The 22,845-nt window shown below is 30.8% G+C and overlaps 2 protein-coding genes and 1 non-coding gene across 3 annotated transcripts; 1 reads left to right on the top strand and 2 right to left on the bottom strand.

The window, feature by feature from the left end:
• The first annotated feature begins 69 nt into the window (after positions 1–69).
• Positions 70–143, top strand: TRNAI-GAU. Its single transcript has one exon. It is a non-coding gene; the product is annotated as a tRNA-Ile (tRNA).
• A 1,739-nt stretch (positions 144–1,882) lies between these two features.
• Positions 1,883–10,536, bottom strand: LOC113870300 (histidine kinase 1-like). The gene is made up of 14 exons (XM_027506891.1): positions 10,312–10,536; positions 8,407–8,649; positions 7,224–8,021; positions 6,732–6,979; positions 6,217–6,376; positions 5,971–6,097; positions 5,791–5,880; positions 4,887–5,081; positions 4,708–4,777; positions 4,468–4,510; positions 3,993–4,133; positions 2,661–3,375; positions 2,209–2,528; positions 1,883–2,098 (listed from the first exon to the last, which is right to left on the bottom strand). Exons 1-14 carry the CDS (start codon positions 10,534–10,536, stop codon positions 1,883–1,885), a joined length of 3,591 nt encoding a protein of 1,196 aa, XP_027362692.1.
• A 6,832-nt stretch (positions 10,537–17,368) lies between these two features.
• Positions 17,369–22,276, bottom strand: LOC113868478 (protein EARLY-RESPONSIVE TO DEHYDRATION 7, chloroplastic). The gene is made up of 4 exons (XM_027504089.1): positions 21,208–22,276; positions 20,589–20,755; positions 18,555–18,639; positions 17,369–17,818 (listed from the first exon to the last, which is right to left on the bottom strand). The coding sequence occupies exons 1-4, from the start codon at positions 22,116–22,118 to the stop codon at positions 17,629–17,631; spliced, it is 1,353 nt and encodes a 450-aa protein (XP_027359890.1). The 5' UTR covers positions 22,119–22,276; the 3' UTR covers positions 17,369–17,628.
• Between the last annotated feature and the right edge of the window lie 569 nt (positions 22,277–22,845).

Genomic DNA, 22,845 nt, shown 5'->3' with positions numbered 1-22,845 from the left:
AATATAGAAACCTCTCCCACAAAGCAATACATAAAATTATAATATTTTCTAATTTTCTAAAAATCAAATGGCCTATTAGCTCAGTTGGTTAGAGCGTCGTGCTGATAACGCGAAGATCGCAGTTTCGAGACCTACATGGGCCAATTTTTTAAATTCATCTTTTTATATGACATTCCAGACAGTCATATAACTGAGTACAACATAGGTTCATGCTTAAAATTGGCGGATATTTTGACACTCCATCAAGAAACTTTAAGAGAAATGAGATGTGTGTAGGTGTTATACTATATAAAAGTCAAGGGAGATAGAAAGGAGTGAGTGAATGAAAATTGAACGTAAGGGAAATAGTGTGAAAATATTATAAATAAAAATCGATACCTTATATATCTTTACTTGCATAATTTACCAAATAATGTACTGGATAGCTTGCAAGCACATAAATGAACTAAGACATGAAGGGTATCATTCATTTTTCCACACTGGTCATACAAATTTTATATGGACGAACAATGCCAGAAAAGGACAGTGACTACGTCATTTAGCAAGAAAAAACCGTGCAGGTAGGAGCAAAAAAACTAGGTGTGGCTTTTTCACCAACACTAATGAACAACTGATTTCAAGCAATGCTCGGATAGTCAATTTAGAGTCTCTTGGCTGAAGGGTCGCACACCACTACTTTGTGTTGTCATCATCCAAATTTACAATCTTTCTCACCGTTCTGCATAACATAAATAGAAACGTAGTCATGAAAACAGCCAAAAGGTAAAAGGCCCCAAGGCCAGTGTCAAGTGCACTCGTACTGGGCTGAGCTCAATAACAAGTCTTGCCGGTTCTGTTTTTAATGTTTATGCCCCGCCTTACAAAAAAATATGCATTGTTGACGAAAAAGAGTTAATTTTTAATTTTTACTGCACAATATAATTATCAGTTAAATGTTTATTTTTAAATATTTTTTTTCATTTAAATCATAACCATTTTTTACTAGAGACAATTCTATTCGAGTCAGATTGTATATGACTTTTAAAAATTCTTATTTAACGTTGAGGTTAAAGGATAAACCTTTTAAATATATGATTTTTTTAATAAAAATAGTTCTATTATCTATCATAATTTAATTAAACTTATATTAGATTAATCAGGTATTCAAAGTAATGTTTAGACACTAAAATCTTAGGCCAAAAAATTAAAGTAGAAATTACATGCTTTGCAAAAAAAAATAAAAATTCAATTCTAATGCAAATAAACACACAAAAAATATTGTCAAGAAAAGATAGATTTATTATTATATTAGTTTTCCTAAACATTTTCTATAGATAATAACTAAAGAATTAATAAATAATTTGTCATTATAAAAATGCATCTGCGACGTTAAGTATTAGACTTTTTAATAAAAAAAAAATACTTGAAATATTTAATTATTATCTTTTAAGTTACTGGTAAAGCTAAATTGAGATTGAATTTTTTTTAACAAAAATCATTTTTTATTATTATAACTATCTTTAAATTTGTCAAATATATTTATTTAATACTTTTTCATGATATAAAAATCAAGGTAAAAGCTTACATGAGTAAGACTTACATTATGAGAGGGATTCTTACACATTTTGAGTTATTATATTTATTTATTTCAATTACACAATTTGTAAATATGGCCTAATAATTTGGTAAAATAAAGATTTTCCTTCTACATAGTGAAACTCTATGCACACAACCATTACACTTTAGCCATTTATGGAGAGTTAAGTTAGGAAAAATGGACTTCGTTTTAGAATAACTGTGTGTCAAACTATGACTTCTAGTGATTATATGCGATAAATTTCTACACATAAATTTCAAATTTGCCAAAGACAACCCTTTGTTAGCTTGGGCTTTGTGATAAAGGTCAAGATGCTCTCTTGGTAAGTGAAAGAATGGTGGACACCATCATCTTGAAGTCAATCGGCTTTGTTAAGTAAGCATCCATGCCCACCTCCAAGCATTTGGCTTCATCACATGACATTGCATGTGCTGTAAGAGCAACAATAGGAATGTGATAGTTTGTTCCCGCTTCTGATTTCCTAATTGCTTTTGTTGCCTCATAACCATCCATCTTCGGCATCTTTTTTCACAAAGACACAAAGAATCAAAATCTTAAAACTCAAATTCACTTAATGTAAAAAGAAAGAAATGGTTGTCTAACATATATATGTGCAGTTTTTTAGTTCATACCTGACAATCCATTAGGATTAAGTCATATGGATGGTAAGTCAAAATCTTTGTTTGAGATCTTGTGTTTCTTTCCTTCTGGAAAGATTCTCTGCTACAATCTTCAGCATTGAGCATGCAATTGAGAGCATCTACTGCCTGTTGTCCATCACCTACAGCAACAACAACAGCTCCCATTTTTTCAAGCATTATGGTTGCAACCTTTTGAAGTACTGGCGTATCTTCTGCAAGCAAAATCCTTAGGCCCTCAAGAGATTTCTTTCCATCTACTGCTTTACTTGGGTTAGTGACCTTGTGTGTTTCTCCATTTTTAGAATCTTCATCTTGATCTTTTATTGGAAATGGTGATTCTTTGGTCAATAATTTAGGTTGGGTGTCTTTGATGGCATGGTTACAATTGGGACTACTTTGACAAGATTTTTCTTCCTTCAAATCATTTTCTTCCAAAAAGTTACTTTTATCAGTTAATCTAACTGGAAAATTATTCATCTGGCATGGTGATGATGGATGGGATTTGGCTACCACTTTACTTGATTTATCTCCATTAGCACTAACAGGATTAGAACCACCTATTTCAGATATGTCAGAATCATCAGAACTTGCAGCATCAAAATGAGTAGAATCAATATCAAGAAACTCATGCAAATCACCCTCTTTCATTGTGGTCCTTAGAGTAGTCATGTCTTTCTTTTGTAGCTCAAGATTTCTCTCCTTTATGACAGTTTCCAAAATATGAATCATTTTTGCTTTGTAAAGGGGTTTGTTGACCATCAGCATATGGCCTTTATTGCGGAGCTCCATCTTTATGGTATTGGAGGTGTCATGATTTAGTAGCCATACGAACTTTGCCCTACCAAAGTGCCTATGAAGGAAGTTAAGTTGTTCCTTCCATATATCTGTGCTTAAGTCAAGTAGCCCAATGTCAACAATAATGACAAAAGTTGGGTTCCTCATATCTCGTATATTGAGGAGTTTAGACTTCAATTCTTCATTTGTTGGATAGTGTGTATCAAAGTCATTATTGTGGATTGAACTTCTTGCATGAAAGAGTTCCCCCAAAATTTGAGTTAGTCCGTTCCATTCAGATGCTTCCATTGTGCACAGTCCATTTTTCTGTAACCACTTAGATGTAATCAATCGACTCATTTTGCCATGTAGTGCAAGTAGTACCTGCATTAACACATCAAACTTAATTAGGACATATGGCATGTATGCATTTGCTTTTATCAAGATGCATATTTTTCAAGATGACTCAGATGTAATTTTAAATAATCAATGCATAAGTCAATATTAGAAGTCAACATTAAATGAGAACAATATATTCTTTATATTATTGATTAAATTTGAATCCTTTTCTAATTTAACATAAATCCATTTGTATTACTAAATAACAAAATATGGTCTTATTAGAGAAAGAAATACATTATTTCATCATAGTGATGATATATCATAATTTGTTATAGAATCACTAGTTATATTTTAAAAGATGTGTTTATTTCTCATTCTTTTCCTCTCTCTTTCTATCTTTCTAAAAAATTATATCATGGTATTTAAGAATAAGAAAGGATACAGTTGGTAAAAGAATATTGATGCCATTTTGCTTTTTCTTTGGTACTTGCAAAGTCAACTAAAAGACTATAATAACGATTCCAATGCTATCAACTAGCAAAAGCTTTTGCCTTTTGGGTTCTTAATGATGCATAGTTTATCACAATAATAAACATGGACACAAGCATATGCTGTTTCTTATTTTAAATGTTATTGTCTAAAGGAGTGATTCTACTCACCACTAAGCCATTGCATTTCAAGTTTATTGCACAATGTTGTTCCGTGACATCCGTTGGTGCACTAAGAAGCAAGCATAATCGCATTAGTGTTCCTGGGCCCTCCTTTTTGACAACCTTAATGTCTCCACCCATCTTGTTCACCTACCAAGCCATAATAGTAATGCGTTCAGAGGAAACTAGATCCAAGTCTCATTTTTTTTTCCTTTTAGAAAAGAAACAGACACTTACAAAGAAAATTGATAAACCTTTACAAGAAATCATACTTTTTTTTTAATCAAACGAAGATGCTTTTCTCATTATTCTTTTCAAGTCAAGTAATTGACAAAAGCTTCACTTATCTAGATGACGTATTTTACCTATTTGTATTGAGCATCTACTTTTCTTTTGTCTTCCATCAGACATATTCATTACGATTTATGAATGATAATTGTACTTTATTTATGCGAAACTTTACATATTAAAGGGTCTTACTCACCAAGTTCCTAACAATGCAAAGACCAAGACCAGTTCCTCCATGCCTGAAATGAATAAAATTTTTAGAATGACATAAATCTTTAGCTTAAAAAATTCAAAAGGTTTTAAACCATTGGATACAAGTTACATTAATTTTGAAGCTTAATGACATTCTAAAATAATAATATCATGACCATTTGTTAGCTAAAAAGTAAGTTTAGAAGACTTATTCTTGTCTTTGTTGAAAATTTAATTTCCTTACAATCTTGTGGTTGACGGATCAGCTTGCTCAAAGCTTTCAAACACAGAATCCCATTTGCTTGGATCAATACCTATATCGCATATATAGAAGACATAGTAATTAATCCTTAAATTGATTTTATTTTAACACAAAAGGTATTGTTCAATGTAGTTTTTCAAGACAAGCTATTAGGTTCATACCACAGCCTGTGTCATCAACTTCAAACCAAAGTATCACTTTGTTATCTTTCATTGATGTTTTCTTTGAATGATTTGCATTTGGCTTCTCTTTGCTCTTTTGTAAATTTCGTGATTTCTTCTGGTCTAAAGGACGATTTGGAGAAACAAAAGAAGGATTTGGATTTTCACACCATCCTCGGAGAATAACATGACCCGCTACAATACATTTGAAAGAGATTAGAGTAGTCTTCTATCGTTGACTAAATAAAAGAGTAGTCTTCTATGAAAGCTTCAAAGCTTTGTTGACTCAGCAATAAAAAGATTTAATGATTCTTTAGAATTTTCAGGAAAAACATACTAATGAACATATTATCATAAATTTCTTCAGCAATAGAAGATTAGATAATCACATTCCCTAATGATTAATTGAAAAGTGTTATCTTGACGTTTCCACGATTATTTTAATAAAATGACACTTATTTTAAAAATGAATAAATTCAAAAGAACATTATATAATATTTTGTTAAATAAAATTAAATAAAAATCATTATAAGAAAGGAATATATAGTTCATATATGCCACAAATTATTGACAACTTACATAATGTAGGAGTTAACTACAAAACAACCAAAACTAACTCTTAAATTGTAGTCCAGTCATTATGTAGTACTCCTCATAAGAGAAACACGCCTGAAAAAAGAATCCTTTTTATCACCTTCTAACCTTATGCCTACAAAAAAAAAAATGGAACATACTAATTTTTAAGTTTTGCATCGAATTTTTTGGGGATGAACATGGATTTCATTTCCAATAAACCAATTAAAAAATTTTGTGAGATTCTTATATTTTACGTTGGTAAAATTTTTCATGTATTTTTTTGTTGCCACGATCATAACAAAACTAGAACATTAAAATTTAGACTCACATGGAGTAAACTTAATTGAATTGTTGATCAAATTGGCAAATATTTGCACTACCCTCGCAGAATCACCCCGAACTACCTTTGGCATGTCATCTGTAGGAAAATAATTATTGGCTAGATGTATTAAAACTTGTTTAAAGAACTTCTAATTATCAAATTTGTCAATAAAAAGTAAAAATATACCAGTCAGGTCTAAAACAGTCTCTACATTGTGGTTAATGCACTGAACAGAAAACATATCTACTAGCCCTTCAAGTTCCCGTGCCAAATCAAATTCTGCATCTTCTAAGACCAATTTTCCAGATTCCACCTAAATTCAATATAATGTTAGAAACTTCTTTTTTTTTTCTTTGGCATAATTGCAGTGGTAATGGAAATTGGATTTAAAAAAAAACTATTCTTGCACAAAATGCTTAATTGATATCCCACCTTACTCAGGTCCAAGATATTGTTAAGAAGACGGAGCAGAGCAGTTGAGCATTTTCTTATTTGAGTAACTGTTGAATATTGTTCATTTGTGAGACAATCATCAGATATAAGAATGTCAAGCAACCCAATTACTGCTGCCATAGGTGTCCTCAATTCATGACTGTAATACACCCAAAAAAGAAACCATGAACCACATTTGTGAATGCTCAAAGGAAAGGACATCTTAGACTCAAACCAAATGAAAGATAGGTAGGTCATCAGTGTGATTTGTGTATAACATCTTCAATAAGATTTGTTTTATAGCAGTAACTAGTCAACAAGTTTCAAAACAAAATCAATATTAGAAATACATACATAAAATATAGTAACTGTAGTTGCCGAAGTTCCTTGACTCCATCAATATGAATTGATGGATATAATCTTCCTTGTTCTTCAGATTATAAATTTTAGATCATGCATCAGATAAAGCAAGATCTTCTTTTATGTATTTCCAAAACTAAATTTGAAAAACCAACCTCATGTTTGCAAGGAATTGACTTTTGTAATTGCTTGATGCCTCTGCCTTTCTTCTTGCTTCCAATTGATTTATTAGTTCTGCTCTTAGATTCATTTCCTTTGATACTCCATTTGTCAAAATCAAAATGCAAACACATCCAATAACTAAAATACACAATGATGCAGATATCAAAATAACCAATGTTTTGAAGGCTCTTTCATCTACTTGCCCCATGATATACCTTCTTGGTATAACGATTACACCGACCTGTACAAAGTTCAAGTCGCAATTAAGACACTTGAAAGTATAATAGGATAGTTAGTTATTCAAAATAGAAGTGAAACAAGAGCTAGTAATTTTCTTTGAGTTTATACTTATTGTTGGTAAAAAAGAAAAAGAGTAAAGACTTACAATACTCTATCTCATCATCAATAGCTTTTTTATAAATTTTAAAAGTAATATTTTACAAAAGATCAAATGTAAGGAATAGGTGGATTATCTTGAAACTTACCAAAGGAAGTCTTTTCAAATTTAGGAAGAAAGAGTCAATGTAATATTCCTGATGGCCTAGCTTAACATTCTCTACATGAACCTCATGACTTGGAGGAAAATTGTTCCCATAAGTTCTTTGTAACCATTCAGCTCCTTGTCGTATTATATCATCTTCACAATCAACAGCCATCTTAAGCTTAGGTGGCTTTGTTGAATTTGTTAATAGAGGTGCACTTGTGGAAGTTGCAAGTAAATAACCCTCTTGAGAAGTCAAATACATATGGCCACTATGCAGTTCAACGAGTTCTCTCATTAGTTGTCCTACACTATAGAGTGCAGTTGTGACACCCACAACAGCCATAATAGTCTTATTAGAAGAGTCCCAAACTGGTAATGCTGCTGAAAGTAATGGTGAATCTGTAAACTTGCTCACCGCAACATGCCATGAAGCTACACCATCAGGTACCTGGGAAAGGCCAGCTATATTGATCAAGTCTTCGGGTGCAATTTGCATAGCTTTTCCAATCTTTTCACCACTAATAGGGTCAAGTGGTTCACGATACCAAATTGCAGAATAGTTACCATGGATGGCTTTGTCATCCCAAGCTTGGTGTGTTGAAAAGGAATTGATCTCATTAGAGTTGCTGGCACCCATGGAGTAATTTGCAAGATCAGAGTAAATGTAAAATGTGTTGTTATCCTTCAGATCTCTATGGAATGCTTGGACAAATCCATTCTTATAATTGATAGTTATTGAGTTGAGAGCTTTTCGACTAACAAACAATGCCCATGTTACAGCCCTCATTGCTTCATAAAGCTGCTAGAGTTACAACAATACAAATAAATAAGCATAATTGATTAATATGGTAATTGCTAATATAGTCTTAAACATAATAACAGAGAGTGGGATCCCCTTGATCTAGTAGTAAGTTATGTTATATGCTTAATTGCTTATATTGTTTAATAACCTTTATATGTGTCAAATTTTTAAATTTAAATTATTGAATTGAAAGTTCTCAATAAATAGAACAATTAATTAGATAAAAAAGTTTGCATACAATTTTTAAAAATATTAAAAAATGTATGTCTAAGACTTACTTTTACAGCGAGGAAACCCTCATCAAACATGTGTGCACTGTGCATTAATATTGATAGTGGTAAAACAGTGAGAACATATAATGAATAATAAACTAATAATCAACCTCAACTTGCTCTGCTTGAGTCGCAGGGTTGCTGTAACGTTTGATCACATACTGAGACAATTTGACCTGAGCTGTTGTAATTTCGGAAGTAGAGTTTAAAATGTTCCACATTCTCAAAACAGGTCTTTGCAAAAGTTCATAACGCAAACCATATGCCAAACTTTTAAGTGATTTCGTTGTATAAATCTTTGTGAAATGCCATGTCAATATTGTGAGCAGCCCTATCAAGATTGCTAGCATGACCTACATAAAAGCAAAATAGCAGCTAGTTAAATCAAAATAATCAGGTTTTACTTTTTAATCATTAGAAAAGAAAGGTCGAATCTAGCGGTCTTTTATTGATAACTGGTTTTCTTAATTTTTCAATGGTAATTTTGCCTTAACTTGGCTTTACTAATGAAATTTCAAATATAAATTAGAAAACAAGAACACCCTTTTACTAATTAAATATTGAGCAATTTGGTTAATAACAAAGTTAGAGAGAAAAATTCAATGTCACAACTGAAATTATGATGATTAGCACACAATTTATTTTTTGAAATAAAGAAATTTTGCCTATTTTATTTATAAAAATAAATAAATATTTAGAAGATGTGATTAGTCTAAGAAAAATCAGGATAAATCCAAGGATTGGAGATACGGGACAAGGTGAAAACTTAATCTCACACACCACTGCTATATTTGATTTAGGGCAGTTGGTTTAACTTAAACTAATTATATAAATTAAATAACTATAAAGTATTTATATTACCTTTTAAATATTAAATAAAATAATAGAAACAAAATTACAAAAACTGAAAATTATGCTGAAAAAAAAAATCAAATCCTTTTTATCACAATAACAATATAATTTTGCTAACTCAATTTTTAGAGTTAAGTTTAAGGATTTAAAAGTACTTTTTTTATTAAAAAGAAATATTCATTATATATATAAATATATAAAAGTATTATATATATATATATATATATATATACATACTAATTTTGAATGTTTAAACTTAGTCTTGAAGTTAAACAAAATCAATAATAATAATAATGAACACCATTATTTACTAAAAGAAAAAATTATGAAAAAGAAGTAAAAACAAAATAACGTGACATATTTTAAAGCATAAATAGATACATAAAAAGAAAAAAAAATGTATAACTAAAAATAACATAAAAAATATTTTCTCAAATGAAAAATCCACTAAGCTATCAAATTTGAAGTACACACACGTAGAACCTCAGCAAATTACTAACCTTGAAAATAAATCAAACCACTTTCCGCACTTTTCTGTCTTACCCACTAATTTTAAAATATTTTACTCTCTTCTCTTACTTTACTTTGATTAATTCCCTACATTCAAATTCAGATCAGAATTTCAACTGAGGCCTATGCCTAAAGCCTAAATTCAAATGACATTAATAACCCAAGCCCAAGCTTAATTAGAAACATTACAAATCAAAAAGGGGGGTTGCCATAATGATGATGAATCGACCGGAGATTGATGATGGATGAAAAGGAGGAAGATAAAATTTAGACGTAATTATTTATGTATTTTAAATATTCTTTTTTCATTGAAATGTTTTTTTTCGTAATTTCCAAAAACATTATATACTTACTTTGAATTGAATGAAACATAATTTTAATTGACCAATAATACCACTTAAATTTTCTTCGAAAAAAGAATCACAAAATTTCAATTAATTGCATGGATACTCAAGAAGCAGCAGCCCAACCGGCAACGGCAATGCCATTCGATTTTTCTTTTTTCATGTGTTTTCCTTTTTAATTTTTTCTTCTTCTTACAGATATGTTCATTCGGCCCAGAATATTGCATCAACTTTCACTTTTATTCGATAAATGATGACAAAAGATAAAATAAATATTGGGTGGTGGAAAAAAGAAAAAGAAAAACTGACCATGATTGCTAGTCGAACAACGAAGACACTGTAGTAGGATGAGAGACAGTGGCTACTGGCATACTGAAATTCTTCTTTTTCGACGTCCCTATGAAACATTTTTCGACTTGGGCATGTTGGTGCGGTGTTTTTGTTCCAGGAACCGCATAATCTATGAAACAAGTATGTGCACCTGTTTGAGGGTGGTGAAGTTTCAGAACATGTTTCGTCGTTGTTTTCTGCCATAACTCTTAATTGCTGGTTTGATGAAGCAGCTGTGAGCTTATTAAGTAACACATCAAAGAGATTCCAACTTGTTTATGTTTATGTTTATGCTTCCCCTCCCTGTCAGACAGAGAGAAGCTTCCATGTATTCAATTCTCTTTTATAGTCACACTCACTCAGTGTGTGCGTGTTTTATTATCATAATATTTTTTTATTAAAAATTATAAAATTTATATATATTATAATTTTTTATAATTTATTAATTTTTTATCATGGTAATTTTGTATCCGTTAAAAAAATTGATTAAAAAGTGGTAGAAAGATACTCTTGAATATTTTTTAATATATTTTTTATTGTTAACTAAAATTTATCAAAAATTATATGTGATTCATTAAACTAAAAATGTAACTTATAATTTTTATAGTTTTTATCAAATTTTAGTTAATAATTAAAAAAATTAAAAAATAATTATATCTCATAAATATATACTTATATTTTAGAAATATCTTTAATACCATATTATTATATTAATTTTTTAGTTCAAAATATATATATAACTAATTGCTTGATAAAATGAGTTATATAATTGGCTGAATATTATTTTATGTGAATATAAATTATATAAAAAATTAAAATAAAAAATTGAAAACTAATTTTTAATAAATTAAACATTATTGAGCTACTCGAAGTAACTTTTGATATGGTAAATTTTAAAAGTTATACTCTTTTTTATTTTTTATTTATCAAACAATTATATTTTTTTATTGATAAAAAAAATTATAAACTCTTTATTAAACCATAAACTTATATTATAATACACATTCTTAAATATTGTTTTATTTTAATATTTATATATAGATGATATTATTCCTTATTTCGATCTTTATGATTAAAGATATACCATAGATTTATATTGACTCATGTCGATGTTAGCTATACATCGTTACACTGGATAAACATAGCCAATTGCATGCTTAATATATTCTTATCATTTAAAAAAAACTTATATTTTAAATAATAAAAGCTGTTGATATTAAAAAATATATAGTAACCAATATTTTATAATATTAGTTAAAAAAATATTTTTTATTAAAAACGAAAATAATAAATTCACTTTCATAATTTCTAATATATCTCAGTATAATTTTAATAAAGCCTTACATTTATTAATTTCTTAAGTAAGGTTTTAAATATACTAATTAGCTGGAAGCTTTTTTCAAAGTACCTCCGGCACTTTACTAAGACAGAATTTTTTTATCTTATCAGAGAGAGAATAATCTTTGAATTCAACGAATTTAATGCCAAGTATATAATCTTTTCTAAAGATCAGACCTTCTTTTAATCAACATGATCGATCAAGATGTGGAAAAACTTCTTCATGCTAAAGTAAAAATTATCCAAGTATCCTCCTTCAATCAATACACCAACATTGATAGTAATAATAATATGTCAAATTTTTAATTAAACACAATTGTTAAAAAAGAGGGTTCAAGATAAACTTTTCACCGACTTTGAATTTGCTTAGAAACAATGATTGTTTTTCCCATTTGAGTTGGTGGTTATGAGACATTGCAAGCCTTTGGCGGCACGTCATGGGATCTGAAAATGGCACAGAAGAACTATATATATATTGAGAAAAGCAAGTCTCCATTTTCCATAACCATCACCAAGTTGAAATCTTTACTTTTTATTCATTTATCTTCTGACGGATCAACTACTTTAGAGTGTGAATTTTAATTACTAAACTTTCAATATAATTCCTGATATTACAAAATGTTGAAAAATATTATTCATTTTATAAAAATAAACGATTGAAATGAAAAATTTATAAAATAAAAGACTAAGTTTATCAAACACTTAACTTTTAGGACAAAAGTAAAGATTCATTCCATTTTGAATACTATATGATTAAATATCAGTCCATATTTGTCCGACTTGTGGCACCCAAAAAATGGAGCTGCTACTATTATTACCTCAGCATAGGCTACATGCCCGGCAAAGGATAAACTCCAACAACAAATGTGAAAAAGAAATAATAATTAAAACAAAAAAAATTAATGTGAAAGATATGTCAACCAAGAAAGAACCAAAGGGTTGGCATTATTTTTTGTGTCAGTGGATCAATACTTGATCCTATTCTGATCACAATATTTAGAAGCATGTGAAAGTGGCTATTAAAAGAAAAATTAGCTGATAAAATATGGGCCTATTAGACTTGCACTGGGTTTCTTTGACTTGGCTGAAGCCTCTAGAACACAGGGTTTGTGCTCCAACTCAGTAATCCACATAAACCCTTTTCGTGGTGTGTCATCGCTCCATCGTTGAGGCTTTGGAACACCAATTCAAGCACTAATTAAGCTAAGGTTAAGCTCTTTTTATTTGTGTATAGTGGGAAAAAGGTTTCAGCTGCTTGGTGCCAAAAATTTTCCACGCTATTCCACTTCCATTGCATGGCTAAAAGATATATAACCTAACAAGAAACAATATCTTACATAAATTGTCGTTAAAGTTCGACCTAGTGGCGCACTTTCCTTTACCTAATAACTCTTCTTCTCTCAATGAGTACTGTAATATTTTTCCTTTTCCTTTTTGATAAAGGAACCTGTCATTTTAATAATGCAATTGTTAACTTGTTTCTTTCTCTTCCTTTTACCAAACAGATAAGATAATTTTCATTAAATTATTATAATTGTTGAAAATAAAAGAAATTCTACATTGGCTATAAATGTGAGAATAATAAAAAAGATATAAGTAAGATATGCATAAATCTAATTGCCTAAGGCATTTTGAAAGTTCATATGAAAGATCAATCACTCTTTCTATAGTGTAGAACTTGTATTGAGCCTATTTCTAAAAGTCAACATGATATTAGTGCTCACAAAACCTTAAGGTGCATTGATGATTCAAGAACTTGTGATTCGTCAAGACCCGACACTTAATAAAAAAGAAGGAACACAAAATTGATTCAAAAAAGAATTAAAGGAAAGAAAGAAGATCCAATGAAGAAGACCTACCCAAAGACTCAGTGAGAAAGATCTAATGGCTCAACACCTAGAGCCTAATAGAAAAAGAAAAAGAAAAGAAGAGCTCAATAAAAAAAGACCTAGGCATAATAAAGAGTTCAAAATGATAAAGCATAAATTTAGACTGAAAATTTAAGACAAGTCACAGTTAGATTAAACTGGCCCAGTTAAACTTAAAAAAATTAAGTGTTAAAAATAAAAAGGGTCCTGCATTACTTAAAAACGTGAGAAGTAAAGAAAATATACGTAAGAGGTGTAGAAATCTAATTGCTTAAAGAGTTTTAGACATAGTTGCAGTCTCAAGTCCAAATCTCATAAAAAATTTCAATCCACTTAAACTTGTCTTGCTATTATTACCACTTGGTAGTTGGACCTTAATGCATTTTACTCAAAACAGTACGAACAAAGGAACCAATTTTCAAATTAACATGACGTATATGTCGGTCACTTAAAAAATTCTAGAACCAAAAATGTATTTTGTAAATAAAATTTAGAAATTATTTAGTTTGAGAATTTTTTTTTATTTTTGTAAATAAATACAAGTGTCTTTTGTTTATATTTTAGAATTTTATATAATTGTACATAAATAGTAAAAAGTGAAAAGTTATGTTTTTTATTTGTTATATAAATATTTAGAAACAAAAATAATTTTATACAGAATGGAATATTTTATAACTATTTATATAAAATAAATAAGGACATAAAATATTTTCTCAAAACTTACATATATACCTACCATTTCTCTCTAAGTAAAGGCTAAGATTCACGTTATGAACATGTTGACCCTTACTAAGACTAAGTTTGAACTGGCAATAAAATAAGATAAAATAAAATGATATAATATTTTTTCTTTTTCTTCATTTCTAATTTAATGAAATCATAGTTTTATATTATTTTATTTCATTACATTTCACTCACCATTAAATATCTAAACTTAACCTTAAGTGGTTGCTTGATAGAGTCAGCAGATAGCATTTGTGCAAATTAAACAAATAAACTTTATCTATTGCTCTTAAATAAGTAAACAAATATGGTACACAATTTTGGTCTTTTATAGCAAACCATCAAGCAATAGCTTGATATGCAAAATATGCAAAATCTTTTGGCATTTGAAAAAGAGAAGAATGGATAAAGGTATCTATTCAGCGACACTCCCAATCAAAGTCAAAACAAAGCAAATGCTAACCAGTCATTAAAAATGAAAAGTTTTTATCATAAAATATTATTAATATATTTTTTTATAATTTTTAATATATTAAATAAATTTTAATTTTTTATTTTTAACTAATATTTTTAAGACACTAATTAATAACATCATTAAAACAATTTAAAAATTCTTTCTATAGAGACAGATCCCAATTTAGATCAAGAAAGAAATTAAATTCTTAAAGACCATAAGCTAAGATTAAAAATTCTAAGTTGTGGTTTTTAGAAAAAGCCTTCGACAAGGGAACTTTTTTTCTAATTAGAAAGGATGTGTAGTTATGTAAAAAATATATAAATCTTAGAAATTTTTAATGGCAATTATAGAAGTAATCTTTATTTAGAGTGAGAGAGAAGAACATCAAAACATCAATCAAATCATCTAGATTATGTTCTACTAAGAGAATCAAGTGGAATCTATGTCTTTTGCCAAATATAAATATATACACAGTTCATTAAATAATTTTTACATTTTATTTATTCTTGACGACTTTATAAAGTAGAAATATTAAAAAAAACTATCATATAAGAGTAGTAGAACAGTGTAACAACAAAAATTTCTAATAACCTATTAGGTCACATCTCATATTCACCGCAAGTCATACATATTTTAATAAAAATTTAACTTTTTCAAATAAAAAATAATTAATTTAAAACTATTGTATTGGCAATGATCTAGGTCAATGGTTGATGAATTCCTTCCACTGGTTCAAACATAAATATGATAAAGTATTATATACTCTTTTTTAAATTCATAGACATATTTTTTTTAATATCTTAAAAATTAAAATATATTTATATTTTTTAAAATAAATTATTAACTTCACTATCTATTAATATAAAATTAATAATATTAATTATTCTATAAAATATCTTCTTACACCGTAATATTTTTAATTCGTCAAATAAAAGAAAATTCCTCAAAATGAAATCCACTCCTCTTGTGTTCTGATTAAAAAAATCAGTAATCCAAACATTATTTACTAAGGAATCGACTTGGTGATAGAACTCCACGCCACACTTTAGCATAACTCATCTTTAATCGGATATCATTGTAATGGTATACAATAAACATGGGTTAGGTTAAATAGTCATACATGATATTCAATTAGGGTGAAATAGTTTCCGCACGAAAGCAGCATTTGATTCGCTTCAAAGACTTACACAAGTTTATGGCCATTAAAAAAGAGAGCTTGCGGTACACATTTAAAATAAAATATCACAATCGTTGTATAAGTTGGTGCTCCAATAATACTTTACCCTCCCATGCCACCCAAAAAAATACTAAGCTTATGCAACAGCTCATCATTCCATAGGCCACTACTGATTTTATTCTCTCTCCGAATTTACGTTTCAGAAGGTGACAGGTACAGATTGGAGATGCTTCGTTAATCTAAAGGAGGGCGGCTATAAGTTTATGAAAATATTGTACAAACCTATCACCAAAATTTGAGTTTCAAACATTAATCTTTGATTTTTTTAAAAACCTAATTCGTGAGCTAAAATATAGTTCATCATCAAATTTGGCTTTTATATTATCAAATTAGTCTTTTGTGTCCCATTTTAGCCACGTATAAACATCAATATGAATAATATTTAAATTTTTTAAAGACTATTTGATGCAAACTTTTTGAAAGACTAGAAATTAAGATTTTGAAAATCAATATGATAACATGCAATGGTTTTATGACTAACTAATAATAATATAAAATTACTAAAAATGAATTACATATTTTTACTCAATTTTAAATAAAGTTACATTTTAATCATATTGCACCTTTTATCGAGCACTAAAGAGTAAAAATAAAGATATTTCCATTTCGCTTCATTTCTCACTTTTATTTTCAACCTTTTTTTTTTTTAATTTGACGGCATAGAAAATAAGACGAAGTTAGGTTGTCGGCCCAATCTGTCAATATCAGTATTAATCCGTAGAACTTGATGGTTTTAACAATTGAAATTGTCCGACCTCCGTCTAATGGCGACATGTCACATAGCTTATATTTATTTCATTTCACTAGGCCGACATGAAGCCATTGAGCAACTAATGAGTAGCAATAAAGAGATAAAACTTAATATTTACAGGAAAATATCAGAATAAAAGGCGTTAAAAAAATCAGGGTAGGTGAAAAATATCTCATGTTTATCTTATTCTATTATCAATTGGATTGATCCAAAGATTGAAAATAACATTTCAAGAAAATTATGTATAACTAACTGAAGTGACAATAAATATACTAACTTATCAAGGCCGATTTTCCTACAGCACTGATTTTGCATTATCTTCCAATCTTCTTCCCGCACATTCAAATTTTGGCTGTACCTTAAAGTGGCACAATACTAAACTACCTCGTTTCACATAAAAGTGAAAGTGATATGTGATTACATATGCACTTTGGAAACAACTGATGCCAACAAAGAACACACCTCTTGGACACCAGAGCCACTGAACCACAAGTGAGTTAAATTTCTAATATACACATCACCAAACATTCGTGAAGTTCTCGCTGCCCAAGCAATAAATACAGTTGCCACACACAGGCATATACATATTCACACAGATTCGGATCCTATCATGTTCTCCAATATAAAGTTATGGTCTGTTGTTAAGGAGAGAGAGACTTTTTTTTCCTATATAACCAGTGGATCTCATGGCCATTGGCCAATCAGGGTTTCTCACATGAGAAGTGCCTTTCTCTGACCTGTTATAAAAAACATGAAAGCATCCCAATCTAATACTCACTGAAAACAAAAGGGATAATAATAACGACAAATCATGCGATGTTCCCCACCTTTTCTAAGAGGAAATTGGGTAATGTAAAGCCATAAGCAGAAACTTTCGATTGGAGGATGGACAAAACCGAAATTGAAGAACTCCTAGCTTAAATTATTTGGACTTTTTAGCCTTAAATTCAGAAGCTGCAGCTTTGACACCAGATTTGGCCAGGGCGGTAGGTTTAAGAACACTCTTAGGGTTGACAGCCTTCCTAATCTTAAAAGCAGCCCATGCAGTACCCAAAGCATGACCAGCAGCACCAAGCCCTTCACTTGTTGCTTCAGCAGCTTGTTCTCCATATCTGCAGTATACAAATTGCGAATTATTTCTGAACTGTTAGAGAACCCTGTATCTTATGCCAGCCTAAATTCTCAAAGCATGTCATGGAAAGTGAAATACAGTAAAAGGTTTTGATAGCCATTAACTTCTACCATTGCCCCAGGAGAAATGGTTAAGGAATCAAAAACGAAAATTTTTATTAGAAAGTGTAATATTTAATACTCACTAAAGTATACTCACAATGATTTTTAATAAAAACTTCTATTTATTAATTTCTTGACCATTGTCGGTAATGGCTAGCAAAACCGTTCAGATAAAAAGTAGATGTTAAAAAATGAAAATAATATTAACAACTAACCCTAATTACTCAAAGAACGAAGTATTAAATGTTATAAACTTCCACTTTAATAATTGTAGCTCTCTTTAACTAAGTCCGTAGTTTGGATGGCATCATTGGGATATTATATACTTGTGAATTCAAGATCACTGCATTCTTGGTTATCAGACCTAGAAAAAAAAATTGCCATTCTAAACATGCGGATCTTGAACTCTATTTGAAGCGGGTATTTTACAGACCAGAGTGAAATTGCTGGTGCGCAGTATACTCCCATGATATCATCAGTTCATCACAGCAGTAAAGCAAGAGAGCATGAGCATCTAATTACTAGTTTAGGAAAGGCAGTATCATACTATTACTAACTTCAATCCCTAATCTATAGGTATTTTTCGCTCTAGATAATGCATATATTCAGTTTTACCTGTGATCAACAAGCTCGGTTGTCACGGTGGACGACGTTGACATGACATTTTTTCCAGCTACTTCAACAGCATCGCACACTCTACCTATTTACAAGAAAATTGTAACATAAAAGAGTGTTAAGTGTAAATTTGAAAATTTAAACTTTTCTAGGACAGACTTATCAAGTACATCATTAGCTTGGTAAACCATAAAGTACCAATAAAATTGTTAAATCGTGTAAATACGTTGATTAAAGAAATTATATAGTAATTAAAGAAACTGCGTTTCAATTTTGGTTTCTGGATCTTAACAGTTCGAATGTAAGAATTGTGGATTAAATAAATACAAATGACTAAAGACTGATTATGGACAAAGCAGGAGGGCTCTAACAATATATACATTAATGGATCAAGGAGGTTTGATGAAAGGCAAATGATCTTGAGTGACTAAATTTGACACCCAACACCAGTCATATCAAACGCCACACAACTGACTGTCAGTCTCGTGGATTAAACTAAAAATAGTTCTCTAACAGATATCTCCACAATCAGGTCATAGATCCTAATATTCGAAAATAAAGTTATCCAAATGAAAATAAAACGACTAATCGGCCGGGTAAAAATCCAATGCCATCATCAACCGTGATCCACATATCCAATTTCTAACATACACACAAACACATCCGGTCTGCACTTTAAATATTCTTGAATCCTATACTAAATATTAGAATTATTAAAATCTATAGAACATACACAACAAATTAGGATAACTCTTTATCCTCAATAAAAAAAGAATTCTTTAGCATATATTCATGACTGATAAGGATGAAAAATCTAATATGACGATAGAAGATTGCATTACAACCAGACCAAACAGATTGCAATATTGGGTAAAACAATTTGACATTAGGTTAACTTTAACAGTAAATGCCAATTTCTCTATTTAAGACATTTAGTCTTGTTTGGTTTGAAAAAACATTTTCTATTTTCATAAATAATTACAAAAAGGTCATATCACTTTTACTTTATTTCTAGTTTTCAAATATGTATATAGGAAATATTTTGAAAACGAAATAATCTAGTTTTAACTTTTTTACTATACAAATTTTTAAAAACAAGAAACAAAATAAAAATAAGGTGACCTATTTGTAATTATTTAGAAAAACAAGAAAATAAAAACAGAAAACATTTTCTCAAACCAAATGAACTTTTATATCATGCATATTGAATTGATAACACAAAGAAACAAGCTAATTAAGCAAGACAATTCCAAACTGAAACAACTCTCATATAAGCATGCATCCCATTTCCACCAAATCTCTGTTGTATTCCCCTGAAGATACAGCAGACAGTATATGCATCTTTATCCAAAGATTAGCTAGATCAGATTCATACATGAAATTGTTTGCATTGAAACCGGACACAATTTTTGTTTTTCAATTCTAAAGTCCAAAAAATAAATGGATACTTCAACACCTACTTTAAAAAAATAGAGTCGCAATGAAAACGTTTGTGATGAAAATTTACTGTATCCACATCATATAAATTCATTTAATATGCTGAAGTGAAGTAAATCCACTATGCTTTCCATATAGACAAATCCCTAATGACGTGTACAATGCCAAACGAACTGCACTGGATTGCTATCTACCTAGAAGAACATCTTAGATATGAAAATAGATACAAGAGACAGCACTGGAAAACACAACCTTGGGGCAGGGGGTGGCAGCTGCCCTCCACCGCAAAAAATAAAAAATAAAAAAATTCATTGATATCACAATAAAGCACCTAAACGTATGTCCATATCTTCTATTGTCAAATCCACGGGATATCACAATGAGACAGATGTTTCGGTGGCTTTTTATGTCCGAAAAATATTCACTGATATCACAATGAGAAGCAATCACCTTGTCTAAAGAAGATCTAGTCATCTACTTCTTCCTTTCTTTCTACTTCGAAGTTATTTCATATTTGGCTACTGGTTAGAACTAGGACCTCAAACATTTCGGCTATGCATGTTAATAAACAAACAAGCAAAAATATAACTGACATACTGAATCCATCCAACGATGCGAGCACAACTTCCCCTGGTAGAAGGCTGAAAAATTTCTTTCCGACTTTTGAATTTACCAATGAACCGGTGAAAAATCCAGACACTTTCACGACCCCAGAGAGGAACCCGTTTGCTACTTTCTGTGTCATTTTAGTCACTCTCTTAACCCTATAAAGTAAAATATACATCAAATCAAAGGTCCAAATTGTCAATTTAATAAACGATCAAACAAAAAATATAACTACCAACTTAAAAAAGTAGCAGACTTCAACTTCCTCATCTTATAAACATTGGATATGATATAAGATATATCCCTATTCCAAAATATCTACTGTAACTCTTCATTTAAAATATTATTAACTTAATTAACAGAAAAGTATTTTATATAAAAATTATTTAAAATAAAACGGCAATAGACATTTTAGAGTAATAATAGACTCACCCGATAAAATGATATAGGAATATACAGGGCTGAGTTAAAAATTCACGTACGTAAATTATCAATTATTTAACGTGATTAACCCGAACATGGTTGGACACATAACTACCCTAGTAAATTTGGGCACAAAAGCACAACAACATTAACAAGGACAAGATTATTATATATCATGATATATCACCTTCTAATCCGCTTCAAGGTCTGAGGACTAATCTCAGACTGTGAACCAGGAGTGATCTTCTTCTTCATAACCTGATTTCCCCATTTCAACCTATCCACTGTCACATCTCCACACCACAAAATCCCCTTAACCACATGACCAGACCCTGCAGCAATCATCCTCGCAGCACTTCCACTGTAATCTTCCACATTCGGAGCCAATGTTGTCCAATACGCAGCGCATCGCTCCTCCATCATCTCCTTCTTCTTCGCCGACTTCAAATCCTTCGGCGAAACCTCCTTCGCCACCGATCCATCCAGAGCTTCCCCCTTCTTCTTCGCCTTCTCTGAAACCTTCTGCACAGAGAAGCTGCTGCAGTTCTGCAAAACCGCATCCAACTCCTTCAGCAAAGCCTCTTGCCCCTTCGATGCGATCGTCAACCCGTAGCTCAACAAATCCTCTTCATCGTCGGGATCCGAACCCTTGGGGACGCGGAAGGAGAAGAAGTAGTGCGAGTCGTCGACTTTGACGGCGGTCTCGTCCTTCGCCAGCGGCCATTGGATCTCGTCGGCGACGCGAGCGTAGACGGCGACGGCGTTGTCGCCTTGCTGGAGACTGATCACGGTGAAATCGCCGCACGCGAGTTCGACACTGTATTCCTTGTCGACGAGGTTGAGAATAGCGCCGGGGATCTTCAGGATAACCTCTTCGGTGACTTCCGGCGGGGCAGAGGGGGAACCGGGAGTGTCGGTGGTGTTGGTGTTCTCGGGGAAGAGGTTTTGAACGAGGTCGTTGAAGTCAATGGAAGGGTAGAGATTGGATTGCGAAGAAGATGAACGATCAGGGTGAAGGATGGATGAGGGAGCATCGGGGTTCGATTCGATTACTTCAGGGTATAGGGAATTTCTTGGATTAGGGTTTTGGGAAGCCATTGATGAAGAAAGAGTTTGGGTCTGTTACTGTAATTGGAGTGTGGAATTTTTGAGGGCGCGAGAGGGAAGAACTGGACAAATCAAGAAATGACGCGTGGCGTGTGGGACAGGTTATAACTTCCACCTAAAGATTCCCGCGCGAATACCCGTAAGAACTTAATATTTAAATAAATATTTTCTCTTTTTTTTCTTTTCTGCATATAACTAAACTCCATGAAGTAAATTCAACAATTATACAATGAATTACCATAATAAAATACAATGGATTATGTTTTCATTTTTTATTAATTTAAATCTTTTTTATAATTCAAATATATTTTTAAATTTTAATTATTTTCCTACAATAATACAAAACCTGTCCAGTAATAATGCAACGTTTGACTTGGTTAAAGGAATCGATTAATCTGTTTAGCATCAATTTCTTCTAGAAATGCGACAGCGCTTCTATCAGTTTCAACATCGTATCGCATTTACGTTCGTTTGCTTTGCAAGAAAATCAGAAATGAGAAAATAAGAAGATAAAAGGAAGGGGAAAAAAAAGAGGCTTTCTTCAATTTGAACGAGTTAAAAATAGGGAGAAAAAGTAAGGAACACGAGATTCCCAAAAAATTTCTCACCTCCACTTTACGCGTAGTAACGGGAAAACTAGGTAAGCTAACAAAACAATTTTAATATATTTTATTTATTTTCTCTTTTCTTAGTTTTAATCTAATTAAATAAGTGAAAA

The sequence above is a fragment of the Abrus precatorius genome, unplaced genomic scaffold (genome assembly GCF_003935025.1).
Source record: "Abrus precatorius isolate BTA unplaced genomic scaffold, Abrus_2018 Scaffold6, whole genome shotgun sequence".
NCBI classification, from domain to species: domain Eukaryota; kingdom Viridiplantae; phylum Streptophyta; class Magnoliopsida; order Fabales; family Fabaceae; genus Abrus; species Abrus precatorius.
Note: the sequence above shows the minus strand (reverse complement) of the source record. Positions and strands in the feature narration are given on the sequence as shown.